The sequence below is a fragment of the Callorhinus ursinus genome, unplaced genomic scaffold, assembly GCF_003265705.2.
Source record: "Callorhinus ursinus isolate GAN/ISIS: 27379988/994484 unplaced genomic scaffold, GSC_fseal_2.0 scaffold6, whole genome shotgun sequence".
NCBI classification, from domain to species: Eukaryota; Metazoa; Chordata; class Mammalia; order Carnivora; family Otariidae; genus Callorhinus; species Callorhinus ursinus.
Window position 1 is genome coordinate 64,384,639 of NW_027397068.1, and position 26,586 is coordinate 64,411,224.

At 45.6% G+C, this 26,586-nt stretch overlaps 1 protein-coding gene across 1 annotated transcript in view; it reads left to right on the top strand.

Moving 5' to 3' along the window:
• PPP1R14C (protein phosphatase 1 regulatory inhibitor subunit 14C) overlaps positions 1 to 26,586 on the top strand; it is an 82,657-nt gene that overhangs the window by 35,519 nt on the left and 20,552 nt on the right. Inside the window, exons 2-3 of the mRNA XM_025861493.2 lie at positions 19,734 to 19,817; positions 21,169 to 21,201. Of these exons, the coding sequence (XP_025717278.1) occupies positions 19,734 to 19,817; positions 21,169 to 21,201 (117 nt within the window). The remainder of the gene's footprint in view (positions 1 to 19,733; positions 19,818 to 21,168; positions 21,202 to 26,586) is intronic.

The window sequence follows — 26,586 nt, forward strand, 5'->3', positions numbered from 1 at the left end:
TTGGCAACAGTTCTAGTCTCATTGTGGAGGATTAGGAAAATCCCCAAGTCTCCTCTGCAATATATTACCAAACCATCTTGTATGTTGGAGGGATTTCTGGTGATGGCTAAGCTCATCATGTTGATATTGATTGTTTTAGCTTCTCTTGCAGTGGGAACATTTTCTGACTTCACATTCTAGGCTACCCGCAGTTAGAACCTTTAAAACCTTCCTTCAGGCAAATGTTGAATGTTTTATTTTCCCCACATACCTCTGGATAGAGTTTGAAAGCCATAGACACCTTAATATCGGACAACCACAGCTTGGAATCTTAATTCTGGCTGGTTCTCTACTGACTCTTTGAGCTACCACCCCCCGAGTGGGCTTGAATTGAATCACACAGATCTGTTCTGGGTTGTAGTCCCCCACGCTCCTGGACAACAACACGTCCGTCCGGGAAGCTACAGGAAGGTGAAGGCCAAGAGAGTCACTGTTCAGCAAGGCTTTTAGCCGGACCTTAGTTTCCCATTTCACTTGCAGGTTAAAGAGGGAAGAAAGATGGTTTTGGTTCAAACCACCTTTAGATTAAGCTGTGTGACCTAAAACAAATCCTATAAGCTCTCAAAGTCCTCATGTTCTCATCCGTAACAATAGCACCTGCTACAAGGGTTGAGATGAGCGGTAATTAAACTCTTGATTGTAAAAGTTATTGGCACAGCACCTGGTACAGTGGTACTAATAAATATGAACTATTATTATTTTGAAAAAAAAAAAAAAGAGGACTGTCTTGCCCAATTTGGTACTTCTTGACCAGACCTAGGACCTTACTTGGTGACAATTTGTGTTTTACACAGGTTTCTTAAAGAAAATGTATACATTGGCTCTAAGTCACTCATTCATAGCTGATTTCTGGTTCAAGACTTTGTCTTTTTATTATTAATCAATGGACATGATAGTCTCTGTTCTGGGACTGATTTACTGATTCTTAGAGGGTGTAGATCAGGTGGTTACTAAGCAATCGTCTGGACAGAGTCCAGTAACCCTGGACAACTGCATAATAAAACTTATATTTTGAGCTCTGCAAACAAAGGCATTGCTCAGGTATGATAAGGAATTTGGATCAGGACGAATCTTTTCTCTGGCCTGGGTCTGCTGCTGGCTTCCTCAGACTCACTATAGCTCTCATTGGTGCAGGACTTACTAGAAGGCAGGTACTGGGTTAAGCACAGGACATACTATTTAACCCTTGGGACAGCCCAGTGAGGAAAGTTTTATTCTTATTTATTCCCATTTTATGGATGAGGAAATAGAGGTGCATAGAGGTTTGGGTCACACAGCGAGTGATTGGCAGAGCTGGGACCAAACCCCTGGTCCGCTTGGCTTCAAGTCTGTGTTCTTGAAGTACTGTTCCCGCTTGAAGGCAAAAGTGATGCCGGATTTGCATATTCCCTCGAGAGCAAATATTTAATGGGGGGACAGTCATGTGCAAGGAGATGTCTGAGGCCCACTGAAAAGGACCCAATTACATATTGTCCCCAGTGTTACTGGGGCTTCATCTTGGAGGAAAAAAGAGAGCTAGCCAGACTTTCTTTTATGCAGATTCTGGCTTGTGCCTCTCTCCTGAAAGGTGTATTGACTCACTCACTCTTACCCCTCTGCCCGGACACACCGTAAATTCACGACGACGACGAACCAGAGGCAGGCCCCGCATGTGCACTGCGTTTGCCCAGGCTGGCTGCTCTCCAGTTCTCCCAGACAGCAGCTGCCTTCCTCGGCACCTTGTCCGCAGGCCTCGCCTCGGCTTTCTGGTTTCCCATCGAGAAAACGGGGGACAGTTGGAGGGCGCTCCCAGTTCCCCACCAGCTCGCATGCCCACACACATTGCTCACTTCCTAGCGCGGCTGATGAGCTGTCTGAGGCCCCCGAAAGGGACTCTCCCTTCTGCAGTGGACTCCGCCCTTCTGGCCTATTCAGGGATATTGTTCCGGTAATTTCCCCTCACTTTCCTGCTTCGTTCGTTCCCCGCAGAGTATAAACATGCTGTTCTTTCTTCATCCTTAAAAAAAAAAAAAACAAACAAAAAAACCTAAAATCCTTTCTTGACCCCACTTCCTCCTGTTAGTTAGCAACCCTGTCCTTTTCTTCAAAACAACTTGAGAAAGTTTTCTGCACAGTGCCCCCCCCCGCCCCAACCTTTTGCCGGGGATACATTCCAAGACCTCTCGTGGATGCCTGCAGTGGTTCCTAGCACCGAGCCCTGTATATACAATGTTTTTCCCCCATACGTACCTACCTGTGATAAAGTTTAATTCATAAATTAGACATTGTAACAGGTTAGCAACAATAACTAATGAAATAGAATGGTTACAACAATATACTGTAATAAAACTTCTGTGAAGGTGGTATCTCTCTCTCTCTCTCTCTCTCTCTCACGATATCTTATTGCACAGTACTCACCCTGCTTCTTGTGATGAGTGAGCCGATCCGATGCCTGCATGATGAGATGAGGGGAGGGGAAAGCATTGTGACGTAGCACTAGGCTGCTCTTGACCTTCTGCTTGGTCAGAAGGAGGGTCATCTGCTTTCAGACCGCCATTGACCACAGGTATTTGAAATTGCATATGGTGGGTGGGATGACTGCATTCTTGAACATCAAACCCAGTCCCAGTCTCCCATTGTGTCTTGAATTGGCTCTAGGTTTCCACCGCGGCCCTGCTCCGAAGCTGCTTTGTTAGGTAATCGTGACTTCCGTATTGCTCAACCCAATGGCCCAGGCTCGGTCCTTGTCTTACTTTGAGAGTTTGACACAGTTGATCTCATTCCCTCCTCCTTAAGGCACATTCCTCTTCTGGCTTCCCAGGCATCAAACTCTTTCCTGTTCCGTTGCTGGCTCTCACACTTCTAATTTTACCCACCGGAGGCCTCAGGGATTAGCCCTCGGACCCTTGTGTACACTGCAGCCTTATTACAACAGCCAAGATATGGAAGCAGCCCGTGTCCGTCAATAGATAAAGGGATAAAGAAGATGTGGTATTTATATACCATGGAATATTACTTGGCTGCAAAGAGAATGAAATCTTGCCATTTGCCATGGACCCAGAGGGTACTATGCTAAGTGAAATAAGTCAGAGAAAGACAGATACCCTGGGATTTCATTTATATGTGGAATCTAAACAACAAGACAAATGACCAATAATGTAAAACAAAAGAGATTCATAGATGCAGAGAACAATCCAGTGGCTGCTGGAACAGCGTGGAGCTGGGGAGGGGGCAGATGAACAAAATAGGGGAAGGAGCGAAAGGTACAAACTTCCAGTTATAAAATAAATAAATAAGGTCCAGGGATACAATGTCAAGTATATAGAAATATAGCTGGTAATATGTAACGACTTTGTATGGTGAGGAATGGTCGCTACGTTTACCATGGAGATCACTTTGTAATGTATATACATGTTGAGTCTGTGTTCTACACCTGAAACTGATACAATATTGTACATCAACTACACTTCAGTAAAAAAAAAAAAAAATTAAAAAAATTGCATGGTGGTAGATATTTGCTCTTCTTTGGCATCTCAATGAGTAAAGGGGGAAGACTACTCGTTTAAGTACTCATGCACGTTGAATACAGTTATTGACAAATTTAAAGGTGAGATGGGGCCTGTTCATAAATAGAGTAACTGATCCAAGAGGCTGTCTGTCTGTCTCATTGTCTCTCGATCAATGAAGGTAAGAGTTATGAAAAGTATATATGTCTACTTTCCCTCACATTTTCTTTACTTACACAGCTAGAGCAGTTGCTATTTATAGCCAGTCTTTCTTACATAAACCTGCACCACCATTTTATCTTCAATTCTGGGCCAGTTTCAAGAGGAAATTAAGTATTCATGCAGTTATAGGAGTTCCTCTTTTTCTTAACCTCAATATTCTAGAAAATGTGTCTAAAGGTAGTTCTAGGCCTAAGTATTTTATTTTGGTGAGAGCTTCCATCTATTCACTGAATAAAAATTCACTGTGCATATATGTGGGCCAGATAGGTATGAATGTTACAAAATAAACAAAATATAGTCCCTGCCCTCAAGGAGCTCTTAGTGTGCTAGTGGGGACAACAGATAGACATCTTGATGGGTTTTCGGGTTTTAATGTGCTAGGGATCATGATGAAATTTAATGACTACAGAGCTGTGGCAGGCCAGAGGACAGGAGGTCCAGGTCCTAATACAGTGTCAGGTCATGGACAGTGGTCAGCCCGAATGACCTTCACCCCATCTCCTGATGTGCACCAGATCCCGAGGCTAGAAGGCCTGAGATCCTTCGGCCTGGTTGGGCTGACGAAACCATCTCTGTGAGTAGAGGGATGGGATTCTCCTGGTCTGTGTTATAAAGGCTGACTGAGAACAGTAGTCCCGGTAGATCTTCACTTTCTAAAGAAGAGTACTGCCAAGGCTTTCCAAAGGGCATCATCACAGTATACTGTCATTATGCCTGCCGAACTGCTAGCTGGGCTGCTTGGAACAGCCTAGAGGTTGGCAAGGATTTATGGTCATTCCGGGTAACTGGACAATCATAAATCTTCCACCCTGCTTGCCTTTATAACAACTGAATTAGCTTGCTAGTGCAAAGAGCCATTGGGACTCAGAATAAATCATGCGGTCGGTCACTCAACAGACAATTATGGAGTGCTCACTAGGTGTGAGGCATTCTGTTTCCTCTCTCATTGATGTCAAAAGTTAGCAGAGTAGCAGGGCATTGGATTCTTGAATCTAATTTCTGTTCCAAGGACTTTTTTGGTTTGTTTCTTTGTTTTTAATTTGCAAGGTTGTTTTGAGGATGTCATCTTCAAACCTAAGTATTCTCTCCCAGAAGAAACTAAATAAGGATTTGGGGAAAGATTTGTCCATGTCACACCTCTTTCTGGGCATGGAAACATAGATCAGCGTAGGGATTTGCACCTTTGTTATTTGCCACTGCTTTTCTCCTTTGAAAAACAGATCTGTAGTTCAATCGGTCCGTTTGTGGAAATCAAAAGTAAAGCACGGCATCCCTTTCTTTCTGTGTATCTGCCATTAAATGAGTGTCGATTCCAGTAGCAAAAGTGACAGATGTAGATGAGGTAACAGCTTGCTGTCTTCTTAGTTGAAGCTTACTTTGCGATGGATCAGAGTAACAGAATTGGCGTTTTTAGAATGACTGGAATTGTATTTTGTGCTACTTGCCTGGGATCAAAGGTGAACCTCTCTCACAATCAGGGCTGACAGCATTTTGGAAGACAGTTGAGAGTTTCTAGGTATAAGGAAGGTCTGGATGCTCTTTCTTTCCCTCCCCGCCCCTTCACATAAATATAACCTCTCACCTGCCACAGACCAAGGCTCAGACTTCAGCCTTAGGGGGCACTCAAATCTCAATCCAGTGTTTACAAGGATTATCTCCTGAACTCGCTTTCCTCAGGCCTCAGAGAGGTGAAGGATGCGGGAGTATTTTCTTGGGGAGGAAAAAGTCGGAAGAGCCCAGTGTAAGAGGCTCAGCTCTGGCCCATTGAATTCAAGCAGCACCTGCTGCAGATCCAATTCAGGCGAAGACTGACCTTCCAGTTGCTGGTGTTTGTCTAGGAAGTCCCGCCGTGTGCCTCCTTCCATCAGCAGTCACTCCCAGAAGGGCCACACCAGTGGATCTCTGGCTCCAGGGGACACTCGGCTTGTGTGGGGAAGGCACACTCAGTGTTCGAACGGAGTTGAATGTTCACTGCTTGCCTGGGATCTGGCCGATTAGGGAGATGGGTGCAGGTGGCCCCAGAGTTTAAAGGGTTGTTTTATAGGATTGGCAAATTGCTGATTTCAGACTGTTACGGGATGTCTGGTGGTGGGTATCCAAGTGGTTGAAAAGCATTGCTTTCCAGTGTGGAAACAATCTGGTTCTGACGTCTGTCTCCCTGTGGCCACAGGCTGTGAGGAGGAGGGCTGGCTTCGGGCTTTTGTGTGTGCTCTGGCTACCCGGTGTCAGAAAACGTCCCTCCGCGGGGCCAGGAGGCTGCTCCTTGGTGAGAGCTGTGTGGGGGGTGCGGTTTCCCTGCCCGAGCTTTGTTTCCCTTGGCATTCTCACCCGTCTCGCGTCATCCTGTGTTTTAAGACCTGTACAATGACAGATGCCGCGGAAGATGGGTTTTGGGGACTCGTTTTCAAAATGGAGCCCCCAGCAGGAGCTGAGGGATGCTCATGTGGGCCCAGGAGTGCTGTCTGTTCACAGAGGGTCTAGGAGAAGCCGAGATGAGCAGTGGCCGAGCAGCAGTGGCCTTGGGCAGGGCTCGGTCCTTGTGTGGCCCCTGATTTAGTCAGGATGGAGCAGCCACTTCGCGCTTGTGTGAGCTTTGCTTCCACAGCCAAACGACGTTCCACGGTGTTCTTTTGTGTAGCTGCCATTTGCCTTTGTCTTGCCCTGCCAACGGCAGGTGGGGGTCTCCTGTCTTGTTGACGGTGGAATCCTCAGCACCCAGCCCGTAACGGTAGAATGAAGGTTCTAGACGGGGAGTGGAGATCAGCAACCATATGTGAGGAGTGGCTCTTCCTTTTTGTTGTCACTCTCTGTCGGGGAGTGTCTTCCCTTTCTGCAAAGACACTCAACGCCTTCTGAAGCAGTGGTTTGCAGACTAATTGGTTTGTGAATCCTCTGTGGCCCCTGTCAACCTGTGTAGACTCTGAGCTCCTCCTTACGCGCTGGGGTCCAGTGGCTCTGAGGGGGGACGGTGCCCAGGGATCTGCATTTTCACAGGGGCTTCTGAGGCAGGTGTTCTGTGAGTCAGGACTTGAGGAAGAGCCCTTCCTGCTTCTAGCCGCCCAGTGCTCTGGAAGTAGGCTCTTCAGGTGGGGAGTCAACAATCGAAGAAGGAACTCTGACTCATTCCCACTGCTTTGATCACACACCTGGAATTTTCCACACCGTTGATTTCTTTTGTACCACCCCATCGAGTCCCGTGGGGACACTTTACCATTCTCTTCAAGTGCCCTCTAAATATTCAGTGGCATGGCTGAAACCAGCTGACATTTAAAAAACTGAGTACTTTTATAGGAGAGCAGTAACAACAACAACAAAATCACTAGACGTACAATTAAAAATCCCAAGTTTTTTAAGTTTCCCAAGTAAGTTTCCCAAGTACCAGATCTTAAATAAACTCTGTTGTAGCCCCGGGAGACTGGACTATATCACAGCCACTTCTCAAGGAGTCGGGGTCCTAATTACTTGCTTCTGTAGAACAATTGGCTTTTTTCCCCCCTCCCTTATAGTCTTGACTCCTTCCCTGTCCAAGACTTAGGTTTATCCTCGGCACCCTAGGGTCGGTCTGTCCAGCTCCTGTTCCGTCTGGGGAACACTCCTTTCCCACTGTTGACTGACAGGTAGTGTAGACTAGTACAGACACTGGGTCCCTTGCCCAGACCCTGGCTGCCTGTCTCTTTGGATCATATCCTCCGGTGTGGATGTGGGCTTTTCTGTGACAGGCCCAGGGAACTTACAGTACTTACATCAACCATCTCCACAATGTTTGTAATGCGTGAGGCTCAGGTCTCCAGCTGGGGGGTTAGCATGTTCTCTGGAAATGGTTAGTTATTTCCCAAACTTGCCCTAGAACCTCGAATCCATTCATGTGTATTTCACAAAGGGTGTGTTCCACGGAAACTTGGAATCGCCTCCTGGGTTCCAGATTGGTGGTGAGTGCCTTGGCTATTTCTGATATGTTGGAATGCCCGAAGCCAGCTGTGACAGGGACGCCGTCCCCGGAGGGCCCTTTGGCTGCTGTCCAGCCCTCCTCCGTAAAGGGCTCTGCCATTCTCATGCTGCTCCCAAAGTCACTGAAATCAGCAGGGACAAATCTTTTGCTCAGCACGGCTGCATCCTGAAAGGCGTAGAACACGTGTTGGCATAAAGCCATGCAGATTGGGGTCAGGTTGTCTGAGTTTGAAACTAAGCCCTCAGCCCCTGAGTCAAGATACTCAAACATTTCTGTGAAATCGCAGTGAGGATAGTACCTAACTCAGTGAACTGTTCAATCTTTAATTCAAAAAATGTTTATCAAGGGCTTCCTATGTGCCGGGCACTGTGCAAGGCACTGCTCTAGGGACTTAGAGTTTAGGGAGGGATACCAACAATGTAAAATTTTACCTGTGTGGTACATGCAGCAAAGAAGTGTGTGGCCTTAGGAATACAGTTTCAGGGGTTAGGAGGTTGACCTTGTCCCAAGTGAGACCAGGGAAGTTTCCCCTTAGGAAGTGACTGTTGACTTCAGATAATGAGAAGAGCATACCACACATGCATGTGCAAAGGCCCTGTGGAGGCCTAGGTGGGGAGCATGTTGAGGGATCGGGGAGGGGGTGGGGCAGGGGGTGGGGCCTGGCACCCAGCACGTCTTGTAGGCTGTGCTAGCAATTTTGGTTTTAAGTTTGATGGGAAGCCACCGAAAGGTCCTCAGTAGGGCAGTGACAGATTTGTGTTCTTAAAGTTGCTACCCTGGCTACAGAGAGGTGACTTTGACCAAAGTCAGTTGTGCCCAGTGTGCCCAGGGACCTGCCCTCTGATCCCAGTGTGGCTCTTGGAGCAAGGCTTCATGTGAGGGAGGTAATGAAAGGAACTTCTGGCAAATTTTCCTCCTCAGGCAGAATGTCCCGGGGGGTGGCCCTGAGCTCTCACCTGTACCCTAGACGGTACCTGAGCTTCTGGGAAGTACCCCATACACCCCCTCAGCGTCCCCTCCCCCACCCCTGCTTCCACTGTTGTTAAATCTAGTATTAGTCTGGTGTATTTATTACAACAGATGAGCCAGTATTGATACTTTTATTTTTTTGGTGGGCAGCAAAGCAAGGTTTATTGAGCGATAGCAAAGGGATAGTACAAAGCTCCCAAGGAGGGAGGGGACCCGAGGGGTTTTTATGGGTTCATTGGCAGGCTGTTTGAATCTGATTAGCCCTCCCTGCACCTGTCACCCAGTCAGGTTTTTGTCACCTACCTATCATATGGGAAAGGGTGGAGGGCTCCTTCCAGGGCAGGTGCAAAATCTTTTTAAGGGTGGTTTCCTCTTAGGGTGTGTGTGGGGGGGGGGAGGGGACCTCCTGTCCCTGCCTGCCTGCGCCTTCCACTTAAAAAGGATTTTGATACATTTTTATCATCCAAACTCGGGAGTTTTCATTAGGGTTCACTCTATGTGTTGTACTTTCTATGGACTTGATACTGACGACATTTATCCACCATTACAATGTCGTACATCTCACTGCCCTTAATTGCCCTATGCCCCACCTGGTCACCCCTCCTTTCCCCCAAGCCTTTGGCAACCACTGATCTTTCCACTGTCTCCATAGTTTTCCCTTTTTCCAGAACGTCATGTGGTTGGAATCCTATGGTATGTAGCCTTTTCCGGTTGGCTTCTTTCCCTTAGCGATAGGTATAATAAGGTTCCTCCATGTCTTTTTGTGGCTTGAGAGCTCATTTCACCCATAGTCTTCCGCAAGTGGGCCGCGCCTGCTGGTCTGCGCCTGGAGGTCTCCAGGTGGGAATTGCAATTTCTTTTTGGTGCCTGGCATCGCTTCCACACGGCAGCTCCACACCATCTTCTCGGTCTTCCTCTTCTGTGTACCTGTCAACCCTGAGCACAGGTAGCCATAGCAGATTTAGGAGCTTTCCCAAGATAGGAGATGGGAGAATGTCCAGATTCAGTATTCTGTGTGTCCGAAATCCAACACCCTGCCCCCCCGATTCCCATCAGAATGATTCAGTCACGCGCAGTGTGGTGACAGGTTTGATAGTGTGGGAGGACTGCCTTCTAAGAACTGAGCTGGAATAGGCATATGCCTTTGTGACACCCTGGGTCTGAGTGTTTCCAACCTGAAGAGCTCTGCTTGGCCCTTAAGTAGTTTTTCTAAAAACGTAGGAATGGATCACCTTCTATCCAAAGACAGTCTCGGCTGTATTACTAAATGGAGGAGAAGCAGGACATAGCCAAGTGTGACTTCTTAAGAGACAGGCTGCACATCCATTGCCTCTTGCTCTCCGTGGGCGACACCAGCCCTCTCTTCTGGAACAGGCCTTTATTCTCTCCCCATGTCCTTAGCAGCTGCCTGCAGCCCCATAGCAACTTGAGCTCATTGCCCGGCTGTCTTGTCCACATTCTTGACCTGCCTGATCCCTCCTGTCTTCTGCTTGATGTGCCTCTGAACGTGTGTGCCCACCAGCTCCCTCAGCACTGACCTGGGAACTTGCACGCAGTGCTCCTGGTGATGTAGGTGCTGCCGTGGAGGGCTGGGGACCTAGAGGGGTCCCACTGCTGTGAATCAGCACAAGGAGCATGAGGATGGTGGCCGTCTATTCAGTGCAACCAGAACCTTCGGGACATCCATTCTGCCGTGGCTAAGAAGGCTGTCCTCGCCATCTCTAAGAACGGCCTCAGCCCTCCCTTATTGTCAAGTACCTTCTTAGGATACCCACTTCTGCTTTTTTTCTTGTCACTTTGGCATGGTTCATGACCAGCTGTGCATGTTTGGCGTTCATCCGCAGAAACACAGAGCAAAGTGTTATTGTTTCCAGAAAGCTCTGCCTCTGGGGATTTTTGCTTACATTTCTCCCCCCACCCTTTCAATCCTTGTGGTTTTGAATAAGTTGGTGATGTGTTAGGTCTTTGCATGCAATTTTCAGGCATAAGGAGTGAAAGATGCCCCAGAAGAGACACTTACATTAAATTTTTTTAAAAGAGGGATCAGCTGATCAGACGTGCTCAGAAACCTTAGCCACGTCTGAGGTCATGTTACTGATCCTTGAGTTGGTGTGATAAGCCCCGGCACCATCGCGCTGGCTTTTTCTATTCGGCCCCATTTTACAGGTGTGGGAAAGAAGGGTCAGGAGGGTGTTACCTCGCTCCAGCTCACCCAGGTTGTAAGTGGCAGGAATGCGATTGATCCTGGGTCGGTCTCTCTCCAACCTCCCTTGCCAGAGATGATCACTTGTGAAAATGAATCGCTACATGTCAGGTTTTAGGAGGGTCAGAGACTTGGGGGTGGCGGAGGCCTGCCCCGCATAGCTCTTCAGCGGAGGAACAACTGACACGGGGTGGGGGGCAGGGCGGGGAACAGGGTTCAGATCTGGGAAGGCACCTCTCTGGCTGGGCTCGGTGCTGTCCTGCTGCCTTCCCACACAGCTCCTTTCCTTAGCATCTCAGGGGCCACCCCTGACCTCTCAGCCCGGGCACCCCCCTCACCTAAATGCTGGCCCTCAGCACCCGAGTCTAAGTCCCAGCGGCTCCCACCCACGATTGTGCCCACCTGCTGCTGCTTGATAGGCGTGCCCTTGACACCTGCACCTGGCTGAATGCTCTAGCACCCCAGCCTCGGGAATCGCGGGAGCTGCGTATAGGCCGTCTGCTCTCAGAGGTCTGGAGTAGCCATGACCCAAGTAAGAAGAGAATATATATTGCGCTACTGTCGCCTGGTCTAAGGCATGTTGTCTCTTACCAGGTGATTTCTGCCACCTTCTGCGTGACTCTGTTCATGCCCATTCCTTGCACAGCCCAGGGTGATCCTTTCTAAGAGGTGAATCAGATCACGCCACCTCTCTGCTCAAACTCGGCTTTTCTCTCACTCAGGGGACAAGTCAGTCTTTACAGGGTCCCCACCGCAAGCCCACTACAGTGAACCTGACTCCTTGCAGCTTCTCAGATACACCTGGGCGCTTGCTTGTCCCTCTTGACATCTTCCTCCAGACATCCAACCTGGCTTCCCTCACTCTCTTCAAGGTCTTTTATTCAGATAGTTCTCTCACCCTGGGTAAAATTCTGGCCTCGCTGTTCCTTGCCCCTCTCCTCTGCCTATTTTTTCTCTAAAGTATTTCTCACCATTTGCTATGCGGTATGTGGTCCTTATGTGCTTATTGTGTGTCTTCCCCTATCAGGGTTTGATCTCCACAAGAACAGGTATTTTTGTCAGTTGTCTCTTCCTTCTCTCTGGCATCTAGAAAGTGCTTGGCACGTCATAGGTATGCAGTCAGTAGATGTCGCATGAATCTGCCTGGTGCTCTTAGCGTTTGCTGTAGATGTGCATAGTTCTAGAATAATCTCACAAGACCAGTAACGTGAATCTTCCTATCTATGAGTTGGTATTCATTTTCTATTGTTGATGGGTAGGACGGCAGCTCTGCCCTGGGCTGCTCTGACATGAGGCGGTGTGGCAAGTGATTTGCTCAGTGATAATAGCAAGATAATACCAAATCAAGCAAGTGAACTATCAACAAATTAAAACACAGTTTATGGTGTTTATAAAATAACGTCAGTGTTGCTCACCCTTATCACATCACGTTTTCTTGACCAAGAGGAACAGGGTGGGGCGCTCTGTGTGGGGTGCTAGGTGGATGTGGGTGGTGACAGTGCCTGGGTACTCTGGGTGCTCCCGAGATGAACTTCAGCCGTGGGGTGTGTGGGATAAAGGGAGGTACAGACTTGCTCTTCTGGGCGGCAAGAATAGCATCCTCTGTGGATATTATCTTAACCATCCCTTTACCATACAATAACGTTTGGTTAGGCTGGTTCATTTTTTTTTTTTTTTTTTTAAGAGACGGGTTTGGGAGATATTACTGTTTGGCTTGGAGCGAGCTTCAACCCTTGAAGCTTATTTAAATTTTAAAATAAGTGGGTATTAGGGAAAGACTGGTAACATGGGATCACACCATTTACCAAGGGTGTTGGAGCTGGGATGACCTACATGTGTTTCCCCCATTTTGGTTCCATGGGAGGCCATCTCTTCCAGCCCCTCTGAATGCCTGGCCACCCAGGCAGGTGTGAGGTGGTCCCCAAGCCGGTGTTACCCATTAGGCTCGGCTCCATTCTTTCTGCTCAGCTTCTCAGCTGTTTAGGCCCCCATGTGCTTTGTTCTTCACTTGCCGGCCTCCCAGGTTCCCTCCTCAGGCTTGATTTGAGAGTATGCCCTCTGGCCTGCACCGTCTACCACCACAGATGCCTTTCCTAGTTTATTTCATTGTTTTGCTGGAACACTTCTTCCCCACATGGGAGGCCAATCTATTAAGATGTAAAACCTGATGTGTCTTGAAATGTCTGTGGTGTTTCTCTTGACTCTTCGTTGGCAGTTTGTGGGCAGGGAGGCATCCAGTTCGGAAATCATTTCCCCTCGGGATTTTGAAATTACTGCTCCCTTGCCTGATGACGCGGATTCTCTGCCTGCCCTGTGTGACCTCTTTCCTTTCTGAAAGCTTCCAGGATCTCCTCTTCGTCCCCAGTGTCTTGAAATTCCACAGCGATGTGCCGAAGGGCAGGCTAGGCTCCTTTTTTAAGTGGAAAAGATTTCTTGCAGTTTCCAGGGCTGATTTAAACATGTAATATTATAATATTTAAATATGTGCCACTTAAAACCAAGCATAACTCTTGATGCTTATGGTTTTTCCAGTTATAAAATCAAATCGAAATTTCAAATTAGCGAGAAAGCACCCAGCCAATGGAATTCAAGCACACAACATGAATTTATGTGATGGCTAAGTCACTCCTTTCGAGGTTAGGAAGGAGGCCCAGCCCTGCCCCTGCACGTCCTGTAAGAGATGTCTTCGGCTTCACCTGGTGGGCATAAGTCACCAAGGTATGAATCTAACAGGTACTATATCTATTCGGCATTACTCATTAGCCCATGACAGTTAAAGTAATTCTGCCTGATGCCCACGTGTAGACACAGAGTCGAGTTAAAGGTTGAAGGATGCCCATCCAGACGATTCTTAGAATAAATATGCTTGTTTACAGAAATTTTTGGGATTGTCATTAAAATGAAAACATGGAATGTAAATATTTTCATAGGGAACTCACAGAATCCCTCGACTTCAGCTCGCCTCTATTCTTCCTAAGCCAGTGTCCCCTGTGCACTTACAGCAGGGGGAGTGCTCGGAAGTGCCGGCTGTGGGAACGGGCCTTTGCCCACCCCTGCCCCTGCTGCCCGCGTGTCCTGCCCCACGTGTGTCCGTCCGTGGCTGCCAGGGTCACAGGCTCTGATCGTGTCCCGCCGCACGTGTGTCCGTCCGTGGCTGCCAGGGTCACAGGCTCTGATCGTGTCCCGCCCTGTGCGTGTCCGTCCGTGGCTGCCAGGGCCACAGGCTCTGATCGTGTCCCGCCCCGCGCGTGTCCGTCTGGGGTTGCCAGGGTCACAGGCTCTGATCACAGCCCTGTTGGAGCTGTGGACTTGCTGAGAACCATGAACCTCTGGCACATTCAGGGAGCCGTTAGGCTGTAGGTCACAGAGCTGGAAAACAATCCATGTTCAAGCTGTTTTATCTCAAGCATTCTTGCCCCTGTCACTGCTGGGGAGAGAAGTGAGCAGTTGTATTATTATTTTTTTTTAATACAAACCCACTTGACAGGGTTCATGGTGTAAATTTTCTGGCAGGTTCAAGTGTGTGTGCATATAGTTATGTGAGTGTGTGTGCACACATGTGAGTGTGTGTGCACATGAGAGTGTGAGCATGTGAGTGCATGCATGTGCTTGTGTGAGCATGTGAGTGTGTGCATGTGAAAGAGTGTGTGAGCATGTGAGAGAGTGTGTGAGCATGTGAGACTATGGGTGTGGGTGTGAGTGTGTGCACGTGAGCGTGTGCATATGTGAGTGCATGAGTGTGGGTGCACAAGTGTGCCTGAGTGTGTGTATGCACATGGGAGGCATATATGTATGTGTGAGAGTGTGTGCACACGTGGGAGTGCGTGCACGTACGTGAGGGTGTGTGTGGTTCCACAGGCTGGCCGTGCTTCGGGAGCCCGTGTGGGTGGCCTGAGTGCATCCTCATGCCTGGGCCTATTGTGCGCGCCCAGCCGAGGTGGCCGCCTCCAGGCTACAGCTTCTGCCTGCACGGGGCTGGGCCTGCAGTGTGTCCCTTTATGGTGGCGATGTGGGGGTCCTGCGTCTCCCACATCTGCTCACGAGCTGGGAGCTGGGGGGAGAGGGTATTGCAGATGGCTTATCTCTGAACTGCTTGTTGGTTGGGAGCTGCCCTCCAGGTCCCAGATGTGCTCCTTATTACTGCATTTTCCTCCAACACCTCTCAGGCTCGAAACCTGGATCATCTCTTACCTTTTCCTTCTCCCTCCTCTGCCACCCAGCTCAGCTCCAAATGCCATCTGTTTTCTCTCCCTGTTAATCGTGGGATAAGATCCTTTTGTTCTTGCCACAACTCCTTCAAGGCCGGTTAGCTCAGGCCGGGCTGAGTGTGTGTTTCTCCGCAGCCTCCTCACCTCCTCACCCCCTCCCTTTTGCTCTCAGCCCTGCAGCCGGCCGGGCCCCCCTTCTGGCATTTCCCACCCTGGCTCTGGAGCCCTCCACGGACTAGTCTCTGCAGGATGAGGAAAAAACTGCAGCCTGCAGGGTGATGGATTCTGTTTGTCCTTTACAGGATTTTAAGGAATTGTTAACCAACTTTTAAAATATTGCGATACTTTTATATTAAAAATCTGTATTTTCAGCTTCTCCTGAAAAGTTAGAAAATCTGGCGGCACTAAGGACACGTTCCTAAAAGGAAGGTCACAATTGGCAGGAATGGAGTGCTCTTTGCTGTGTTTCTTCAGGGCATGTTTTCTCCAGTTTGCCATGCTCCCCACTACTCCTTATAGCACCCCCAGGCTACCTTAGTGCTCATTTCTGTTACCTGTCTGCTTGCCCTTAAAATTGGCAGCACAGAGCTGGGTGACTTCCAGGCCAAGGACCTCTCTACGAGCCATGTTTACAACTCACAATGTCTTTTTGCCTCCTGTGTACCATTTTGCCTTTCGTGGGTAATCTCCCCTCCCCTCTAACCCTGTCCAAATCCTGCCACTCTTCAAAGTTAGCTTATGCATTCCTTGGTGAAACCCTCCCAGGCAGCCCTCGGTGGAAGGTTTCCCTCTCCTTAATTACTCAAGCACTTGGTGTGTGTCTTTCTCTTTTGGTGCCATGTTATTTTGTTTTGAGCTTAGACTGACAGTCCCTCCCAGGCAGAGTCTCACAATGCCTGACCCACAATGCCTTCCATATAGCGGATTCTCAACAGATGTAGGACCAGGAAGATGCATGGTCATGATCAATGGGCTTGTTCTGTGGGTACCAACAGGGAGGCCTCTGACTAAAAGGGGGATATGTTAGCTGGTGACTTAGCCCAGGGACCCTCAAGAGATGGTTTCACTTACTGTCACCAGAACCACTATTTCACTTGGACAATGGACCCTGAAGAGATTGTTTCACTTAGTGTCACCATAACCACTGATCTGTTTTTAATGGGGGGAAATCCTCAAACGCAACTAAACTCTGGGACATCAGAGTGAGCTGTAGCTGTGGTTACTGCCTTGTCAATGATGTGATCTATCACTAAAGTTATTTATTCAGTGACGCGGCTCCATACATTTAAAAGTGCTAAAGAGTACTTCAGTCGAATGTAGAATATTTCTGCCCTCCTCATTAGATATTTTAAATAACAAATACACATAGGATTCTCTACTTGATACTAGATCAGTCTTTGCTCCCCAGGACTCTCCTGTGTGTACCTCCATGACCCATGTCTCTATGTCGTTGTGCCCCATGGTTTGGTTTTGGCATCGCCGACCTTCAGAACACACCCTTACTCCACCCTCCTGGCATGGACGCTGAGCTCGGGACTCCTAGCTACTGACAGATCAGGGTGGGGGTAATGAGAAGCATCATAGGTTGGTAGAAAGTGTCCATGCCCAATGATTGTTATAATTACTCAGTCGGTGAAGACAGTTCGCATCAGGAAAGCCAAACCTAGGTTCTCCCTGTCATATACCCTTGGTAATGGTAGTGACCTTGTGTTGCGGGGCGTTTTCTTTACTCCTGTCAAGCTCCTTTGAGAGGGAGGGAGGCTTTGCTTCCCAATGTCTGGGCCAGGGGGTAAGCGGACTCTAGGGCAGTCCTGTCCAATGGAACGAAAGGGTCTACATCTGTGCAGGAGCCATGGGCCACATGTGGCCCCTGGGCACTAAAATGTGGCCAATGTGACTGAGGAACTGAATTTTTAATTGTATTTCATTTAGTGAATTTAAATGAAAATACACATGTGGTTGCCATATTGGACAGCCCAGATCTCGAGGGTTGGAGAAAATGGGTCAAATGTAGCATCTGAGGGAGAGCCAAGTGCATTCCTAATGAGAGTATTGCAGATGCCTTCCGTGTGGGTGGGACTCTGCATTGCTATACAAGTAAGGGCCCATTTGACCGAATTTGGCAGGGCATCAAAGCTGAATAATGTTTGCAGGGAAACCCATTGCTCTACTGTTCTGAGGAGAGCATTATTTACTTATTCTTTCATTTCCTTTAAGAATAGCAGACGTTGAGCTTCCCTTAGCTGTGACTCCTTGAGCAGGTTCTATATCCTGCTTCCTGTGCTTGAGGACGCTGAACCTTAACTTAAATATAGACTTTGTGTTCACACCTAATATTAATGCCAAACCCAAATGACTGTTTTGGGGAAGGAGTGGAGAAACTGAGGAGGATTCTGTGTAGATCGTTAGATAGGAACTCGTGGGCTTATTTCTTTCGCTTAGCTTTTCTTGGGTAGAATCAGCTGAAACTGGCTGTGGGTATTTTGGCCTTATACGGTAGTTTTTAAAGCTACACTGTGCTGTGGATGTAACCGAATTAATCTCTAACCACACTTACCAGAACATAACCCAGTGTGTGCTGGGCTCTGCTCCGAGGGGCCGATGGCCATTGGTTCGGCATTCATTGGCCTGGGGAGGTTCCCTGTGGGCTCCATCCACACTGTGGCTCCCCGGCTGTGGTCTGTGTTTGTGGGCTGCTGGCTGTTTCAGAATCTAGTGAGATTCTCTGTTGGTGTTTCCGTCCCCACCTGTCCTTTCGTTGTGGAAAGTCTAGTAGACCCTTGAGAGCTGTACCACCATCTGTTTGTGGCTTCCTAAGTGACTCCTTTCAGCTGGGATTTCACATACACACAAAAATAGGAGGTGGGGCACAGGCAGCTCAGAGTGACAGAGCGCCAGCATGGTGGGGGCAGGGGGGACGTGGTGGCGGCCAGGGAGGCTGATAGCCATGGATGGAGGGAAGCAGCATGCACATCCAGTGTGGTCTTTCCCAGCGTCCTGACCACAGAGTGCAGCCTTGGGATCCTCCCAGCATCCTCAGCCTGGATAGAGGCCACATCTGTACCTACCTCCATTTCCAGCCCCTCTTCCCTTCCAGGAGGATGGGTGAGGGGTATGGTGGAAAGTTCCAAACTTCTAATCATGGTTTGGTCTTTCTTGTGACCAGCCCCCATCCAGGAGCCCACCAAGAGTCACCTCATTAGGACTCAAGATGTTCTTACCAGCCAGGAAATTCTAAGGGATTTAGGAGCTCTATGTCAGGAACTGAGGTCAGACACTAAATGTTAGAACAAATGTTGGCACCCCGATTCATAAGGGTTTTAGGAGCTCTGTGCCAGGAACCAGGGGTCGAGACCAATATATACATTTATCATTTCACAGCAGTGTATCGTATTCCTTAGTTTCCTCCAAATGCTTGGGTCCTCTTTTGTATTGGAATAGAAAAAAAAGAATGGTAAAGCGCTATTAGTAAATGCATTTTACTAGAAAGGAGATACTCAGGAAGTAAGCCTTGCTCTTGAAGACCAGGTGATGCAGCCAGCACCAGGTGGCTAAGCCCAGATGTCCTTCATAAAGGTCTCTCTCTCTCTAGCTTCGGCAGACACATCCCTGTGACAGGGAGGAGCTGGGGAGGAGGTGACTCCTACTGGGAAGGTGACATGCAAAATTGCAGCACTTTCCTAAATGCGATTATATTTCAGTGTTCTCAGAATGGCACAGATCAGACAACAGAAATAAGAGGTGGCAAAGACCTACTCTGGGGTAAAAAGTACAGATTCCAAATTGGGGATGTCTTTCACCACATTCCAGCTGGACTTTCTTGCCCTCTATTCTGGATTGGATGTCTTTGGTTGCAGGAGTATTACACTTCACTCACGTTGGCTGAAATAGGAATAGGGATTTACTTAAAGGTAGGCGGGCTTCAGAGGTGGTTTGACTCAGTGACTCAGTGACTTGTCCAGGACCCTGGGTTCTTATTTCTCCTTGCTCTGCCCACCATGAATGAGGATCACTCCCTTTGTAGTTGCAGGATGGCTGCCAGTAATTTATGGCTAAGAGCTTCCCGTTTCCACTTTCAGTTTAGAAGGAGCGAGCAGGGATGCTTCTTGTGGAAAGAGCATCTTTTCCCAGCAGCCCCACGGGTCTCAGTTGGATTTCCTGGCCTCTCTGGAGTCACTAGTTGGAGCTGGGTGCTCCTGACCCAAGCACCATGCCTCAGAAATCTGCGGAATCAGATTCCCCCCAGACCCAGAGCTGTGAAGGGAGATGCGGACCTGGAATAAAGATCAGGTAGCCACCAAGCAAAGGGTAGATGTTGGGTAAGAAACTGTGACTCTCCCTGCTCTTTCTGTAATCTGCTGAGTCCCAGGCTATCCTTGTAATTGTAGTTTTCTACCAGAACGTAGGAAGTTGTCATCTTTGAAATATTACTTTTCACTGCTTCGTAACTCTTAAGTCTTCTTTGCTCCCTCCCTCCCCTCCTCCTACTTCCTCCCCTTCTCCTCCTTTCCCTCCTCTGCCTTTTGGTCTCGCCTCCCCCCCCAATTGCTGACCCCCCCCTTCGTTAATGATCTAGTTATTTATTTAAGTTAACTAAATTGGTTTGGTGCAGTGTAGTTTCTCACTGAATAGAATGCCTTTCTGTTTGCTCCCCCCAGGAAGAAGAAATGCCAGAAGTGGAAATTGACATTGATGATCTTCTTGATGCAGACAGTGAAGAAGAGAGAGCTTTAAAATTACGGGTAAGCAGCTTTCAAAATCTAGACCTTGCCCGTCTTGGATGCTTGAATTGGCTTGGGTCTCCAGAACCTGGCATACACTGATCCTGCCCTAGGGTGGTGTTGGCACCAGGACTCGAGCAGTGGCAGTTTGCTGAGAGGAAAGCAGTGGGGTGCTAGGTATCTGTCCCCCTGTACTGTGTCTCTGATGGTGAAGCAGGTCTTGAATCTGCCGGGTCAGTTCTCAAACCACCTACCGGGTATGAGCTTCCGTAGCTACATTTTCTTGGAGGAAGAGCCAGTTCTGCTTCCAGAAGTCCATTTGCCAGGAAAGGAAGCGATGCCCCACAGTTATGTGAGAGGAAGAGATGCTGAGCCAGACCCAGAGTACCCAAGCCCAGGACTCTGGTCTCACGGTTGTGGATTATTATCACCCATGGAATCCGTTTCTAGAGAAGATCGTTTACAGTCTACTAAAAGACATATTATTAGAGTATGCTCACCTGGTAGGCTTCTAGTACAACAGTGGATGTTGGGCTGTCTCCTTTTTCCTCAGTCCAAAGCAATACGACATTTATTTCCTTTCTCACAGGAGGTCAAATCTATCATTTTAAAATTTGCATTCGGGAGTTTCTAAAACCAATTAGCTTCTGACCTGTCATTGTTCTTAATGTTCACTGATAATTACTGTTAATGGCTGTCGGTCACCACCAATGGCAAGTGATCTCTAAGGGCAATTAAAAGGCACATTTTAATGTATTAATGTGTTCAGTGTGTTAATAATTACTTGTGTCCCTCATGTGGTGAACAGTCTCAGCTTAATGATTATTTCTTGTTCGTAAATTTAGTCGGGACATGATAGCATCTAGTTACAAAAGTTAAAAAACAATAAAGCAGGCACCAGATCTGTAGAAAACGGAATGACATATAAAAGGTTTTTTAAAATTGAGAACTTCAAAGAGGCTTTAGCTATTTAGGCCATCCACTTTGGTTTCCAGGTGGGGACACTGAGGCCTGCAGAAGTGTGACAAGGTGGTTTGTGGTTGGATTGCAGCCAGGCCCCTGGCTTTCCATGTCAGGGGTGATTATTACCATTTCCCACAGGCTGTCTCAACTTAAGCATATGCATTTTATTATTAACCAGTTTGTAGGCCAAAGGGAGGGCGCACGTGTGTTCTGAATTCGTGCCTAGGAAGGTACAACTTTTGATATCTTCAAGATGACCCAATGGATGCTGAAATAAAGTGCGATTCTAGACTGTTGATATGAAATCTGGATTTACCATGTGTAGAATAACACCATGAAGATAAAATGATTTTTAATTGATACTGAATTTTCAAATAATCAAACTTACCTTCTGTGTATTTCATTCTAGGAAGCTCTTGTAGACTGCTACAAACCAACAGAGGTAAAGAAATCGCTTTTCCTAAATGCCGTGTTTGAATTCATTTTTATTAAGCCAATTTGTGTATTTTTAAAGCCAAACAACAATACATGGTTTGGTTATGTATATACTAAGTAGTGATTATTATCCATAAGTGAAGTGCATGCTTGACTAGTATTAACTTCCTTAAATGAATGCCCAAGCATATCTGGTTCAGGAAGACTTAAAACTAATGGAATTGGGTGTGTTGCTTGTCTTTTGTTTCTTAATTCTTTATTTAAATTCAATTTAGTTAACATATACTGTATTATTAGTTTCAGGGGTAGAATTTAGTGATTCATCAGTTGCATATAACACCCGTTATATCAAGTGCCCTCCTTAATGACCATCACCCAGTTATCCCTAAAAGCCAAATTCAAAGGTAATGGTGAGAGGGTTTGGAATCATTTTAGCAAAAGTGTTAGATTTATAACTGGAGAATACATTCTTTTAGTATATAGATATGCATTTTTAAGAAGCTTAAAGTGAAATCTGTCATTCAGAAGAATTGTCTTTATTGGAAGAAGAAATCTTACGCTTTGTTTGTGTGTTTATCATCAAGTAGATAAATATTAGTATAAAAAACAGTGGGCATTCGTTTGATTAGACCAAAGCATTTAAGGTATATTCCAAAGAGTGAAAGCATGGTGTAGAAATTAAGGATTTGATCAGTTATGAAAAGATTGGTAAAGGAAGTCCTTTTCATTTGTTCCTGTGATAAATCAGAGAAATGAGAAGATCCATCAGATGTTTTTTGCAACACCAAAGCAATGGTGATAGGACTTCTGATTTTTTGAAGTGATATAATTACAAAGTGAGAAGAAAGCATACTTCCACAAGAGTGTGTAGGATTAAAATGACTAGGGTGTTTTGTGATCATTTGGCTTGAGACCACTTACTTATTTGAGCTTTATTCTTATAGTCTCCAGTATTCCTTTATGCTGATTGCATCTTGCAGTCAGAGAGATTTTTAATTCTAATTTTAAAATTATAAAGTTACTAAATATATTTTTAAATTAATGTAGTATATATGCATAGTTTTGAAAGCCAAAAATACAGCTAGGCTTATAAAGGAAAAGTAACCTTGCCTTTCCCATTCTTCAGTCCCTCTTCCTAAAGGTATATATTTTATATTTATATTTTATATTCAAATAGTTTTATACATCACTACTTTTGGCTGTTTTCCTACTATTTACTCTTGTATTCCTAAATATGCAATTGCTATTTATTTATTTTTTTCACTTATTGGCTTAAAGGGAAATATGATAGGTCTCTCACTTTCCACATAATTCATTTCCCTCCATCCCCTTAATAAAGTTATTGACCAGAATTTTGTTGAATCAGTGGTCAAGGTTTATAGTATTATTATTTAAACAGATACTTTTCACTGCTAAGCCAAACAGGGAAATATGACCATGTCTCCTTTTCTGTATAGCTCTTTGTTTTTCCTGGAATTGATAGTTTCCTGTCTTTTATTTTTGTCTAGTACCTATTGCTATTTTCTGTTGAACTCTCCAGTATCTTTGTCAAACATGTAGTATCTTTTCTGTATATTCAAACCTGTCATTACTATGCCCCCACCTCAGACTTTCCTCCTGGTGCCCCTGTGCAACAATCTGGAGAAGTTATTCTCTGAGTCTCTTGAGTAGCTACTGTAATAAGATTTCTGTTCACTGTTGTCCTGTTAGATGCTTTGTTTCTCAAATCCCAGTCTTCCTCATTTTTGTGGGAGTACATCCTCCAGTAGCTTTTTGGGAAAAGATGCATAGAAGGTAAATGTTTTGAATCTTTTTATGAATGAAAATGTATCTTGATTAATAGTTTTGATGATATAGAATTCTGGGATAAAATTTATTATTAGAACTCAATTTTAAGGCATTATCCTATTTTGTCATTTCTCATATTAAAAAGTCTGATACCACTTCCATTCTCAGAGCTTTGTATGTGACCTATTTCCCCCCCTCAATTAACTTTAGGATTATCGCCACACTTTGAAATTTTACAGTGATATGCCTCAGTGTGGGTCCTTTTTTTTTTATCATGTGCTGGATACTTTGCAAACTCTTTTAGTCTGAAGATTTATGTATTTCAATTCTTAAAAAAATTATTTATTTATTATGATTTTTTATCAGTTTCTTCCTCAGTATTCTATAATACTGGCTCTCCTGTAACTTAGATGTTACATCTTTTAGATGGAGCCTCTAATTTCTTATCTATTTCCTTTTGTTGTCCCTCGATTTTTTGATTTTTTGTTCTGCTTACTGAAAGATTTCTGACTTTATTTCCTAGCCCTTTTATTGATATTTTAAAATTTCATCCGTTTTTTTTTTAATAGGTAAGAGCACCTTCTTGATCTCTGTTCACTATTTTGCTTTACTGTTTCTTCTTGTTTTATGGACACATTTTATAATTTTTTTCTCTTTGAGGATATTAATCAAATGTTTAATTTCTTTGTTTTTGTTTTTAAGACTTTTTTGCTCTCTGCATTGTCTCTGTTTTCTCTGAATCTCACTTTTTTTCTTTCTGTTTTCATCAGTCTTTGCTGATTTTTTGGCAGTGTGTCCATGAGTGTGAAGAGCCAGTGAACTGATTGAATCTGTGTAAAGTGAGCGCATCTTGTCTATTGGTGGGTCTCACCATGGATGACCAGGTTGCAAACCAAATTTTTTTTTGGTGGTGTGTGTGTGTGTGTGTCTGTGTGTGTGTCTGTGTGTGTGTCTGTGTGTGTCTGTGTGTGTGTGTGTCTGTGTGTGTCTATGTGTCTGTGTGTATGTGTCTGTGTGTGTGTGTGTCTCTGTGTGTGTGTGTGTCTGTGTGTGTGTGTCTGTGTGTCTGTGTCTGTGTGTCTGTGTGTGTGTGTGTCTGTGTGTGTGTGTCTGTGTGTCTGTGTCTGTGTATGTGTGTGTGTGTCTGTGTGTAGGAAGTGGTCCCCACTCAAAATGTTCCTATTTGGACATCTTTTTACAGAAAAGATTTGGGTTTTGTTTTTGTTTTCTTAAGAGTTTGACTGTCTGAACTCCTTGAGGAGTTAATAGTTTGATTAGAGGCTTTCTGGAAACAGGACAGGATGGGGGCAGGAGACCTCACCATTAGGTTTTTTGGGAAAAGAACTTATTTACAGTTATCTGGGGAATTAATATAAGAGTTAAATTAATTAGGGGCGCCTGAGTGGCTCAGTCGGTTAAGCGTCTGCCTTCGGCTCAGGTCATGATCCCGGGGTCCTGGGATCGAACCCTGTGTTGGGCTCCCTGCTCGGCGGGGAGTCTGCTTCTCCCTCTTCCTCTGCTGCTCTCCCCCTCTCCCTCAAATAAATATATAAAATCTTTTCCAAAAAAGAGTTAAATTAATTAGATATCTGGAGAGTTATAGTGTTGTGAAAGGTTAAACAAGAATAGTAAAATAGTCAAGAAAGGTGATAGAATTCACGTGTGCCGTGGGGGTAGGCGGGTTGCTGCCGAGAGTAGATCCAGACTGGTAGGTGTAGACATGCCATTTACTCACTTAATCATTCCCTTCTTCTTCGCTTCTCCTCCTAGTGGGACAGTTCATGTTCTGGTATTTAGGTAAGAAAGGTTGGACTTTCACGAGCCATATTCTCTTCCAGTTGTTTCAGTATCTAGGAAGCAAAACGTTCATACTTGTTAACAGCCATGCAGTCGAATGAAAATGGTGAGTCTTGCTTCCCCCAGAACAAAAGTATTCCTCATCTGGTTTTTATAAGGAGGTTTAAAAGATGAAAGATGTAATATTTGAATACTCTTTGCAGTTCCAAAGGAAGAAAGAAGGAAAGGTGTTTACATGTGAACATCTCTGTGTTCTTTAGCTCATGGTTTCTAGAAATGGAAATGGTGAAAAATGCTAAGGAATTTCGGTCAAGTTCATTCATCCATTAAAGGGGTCATTTCAGAAAAGGCTGGCAGTTGGGTTATGATGATAAAAACCATAGCTTATTATTTTTCCGAAGCTCTAGAGTTCGCATCACAGTAACAAGCACTATCTTATTTAATCCTCACAATCATGACTTGAAGAAGAAAGTTAGGTTATCTTGTCTATGATCTCACAGCAGTGAGCAAAGGGAGGACGCAACCCCAAGTTTCAGACATCTCATCTTGTGCTCCTTCTTTCCCCCTGCCTGGCTTCCTAAGCTACTCGACTTAGAAAGACATTTAGGACATTAAAGGACTTTGTTCTATCTCAAATAAGTGCCTACCAAGTAACGATGTTCTTTTTAGAGTAGTCCTCTCTGAAGGTGCTATTTTCTGATCGAAGGATTTTGCATACCATTTTATGTCACTTTGAAGTTACAAATGTAAAGAAGGCATCTTTGCTGAATCAGGGACATTTGTTTATCGTCTTGCTGAGGTGGGTGTGGGTGATGGGAAGACTGGACTTTAAGACAAGAGTCTTTTTTAAAAAAATTTATTTATTTGAGAGAGAGAAAGGGAGAGTGCACATGCGAGTGGGGAAGCGGGAGAGGGAGAAAAATCCTCAAGCAGACTCCCTGATGAGCATGGGACCCCACCCAGGGCTTGATCCCAGGACCTTGAGATCATGACATGAGTCAAAATCAAGAGTCAGATGCTCAACTGACTGAGCCACCCAGGCACCATCTAAGACAAGAATTTTATGTGAGCACCGGCACTACGTATGTGTGACTTTCAGCGATTTTCTCAACCTCTCTGAGCCTCCATTTCCTCCTCTATAAAATGGAGGTAATAACCACCTCCCTGGGTTTTAGTAACAATTGTTTGCACTGATAATTTTAGAGATAGTAATAATAATAATAATAATAGCTAAATAATTACTAAGCACATGTCAGGGACCGATCTAAGTACATCACATATATTAACTTATTTCTTCTTCACAAAAAAACTGTGCGATGACACTATTGTTATCAGGAATTTGAGACATAGAAGGGCTATGTCATTTGTCTAAGGTGATATAATTAATAATTGGACAAGTCAGGATATGCACAAAAGCACATAGCATAAAGCTTGACACATGCTAGTCGAATCTGGTTCTATAGAAGGTAGTACTTCTCTATTACATATTAAATATGCAAAATGCCCCAGTTTGCCAATAATGATATTCTTGAATTATTCAATTTGAAGAGTGTACTTTAAAGAATTTGCTAATTTCACAGAAGTGAATGTTTTTTTGTGTGTCAGGTGATTTGGGTCCATGGTTTCATTTTATGTGGGAGCCTGGCTAATCAGAAAAGAACTTGTATTTTCTCATTTTGATTCAGATTCCTAGCTGTGGACTTCGGATGTGCAAATCTTTTCTGACTTGGACCTTTCAAAACATAGCAGTATAATTGTGGTCACCACACTAATGTATTTGTGACTGATTAGTAAGAATGGTGTTTTA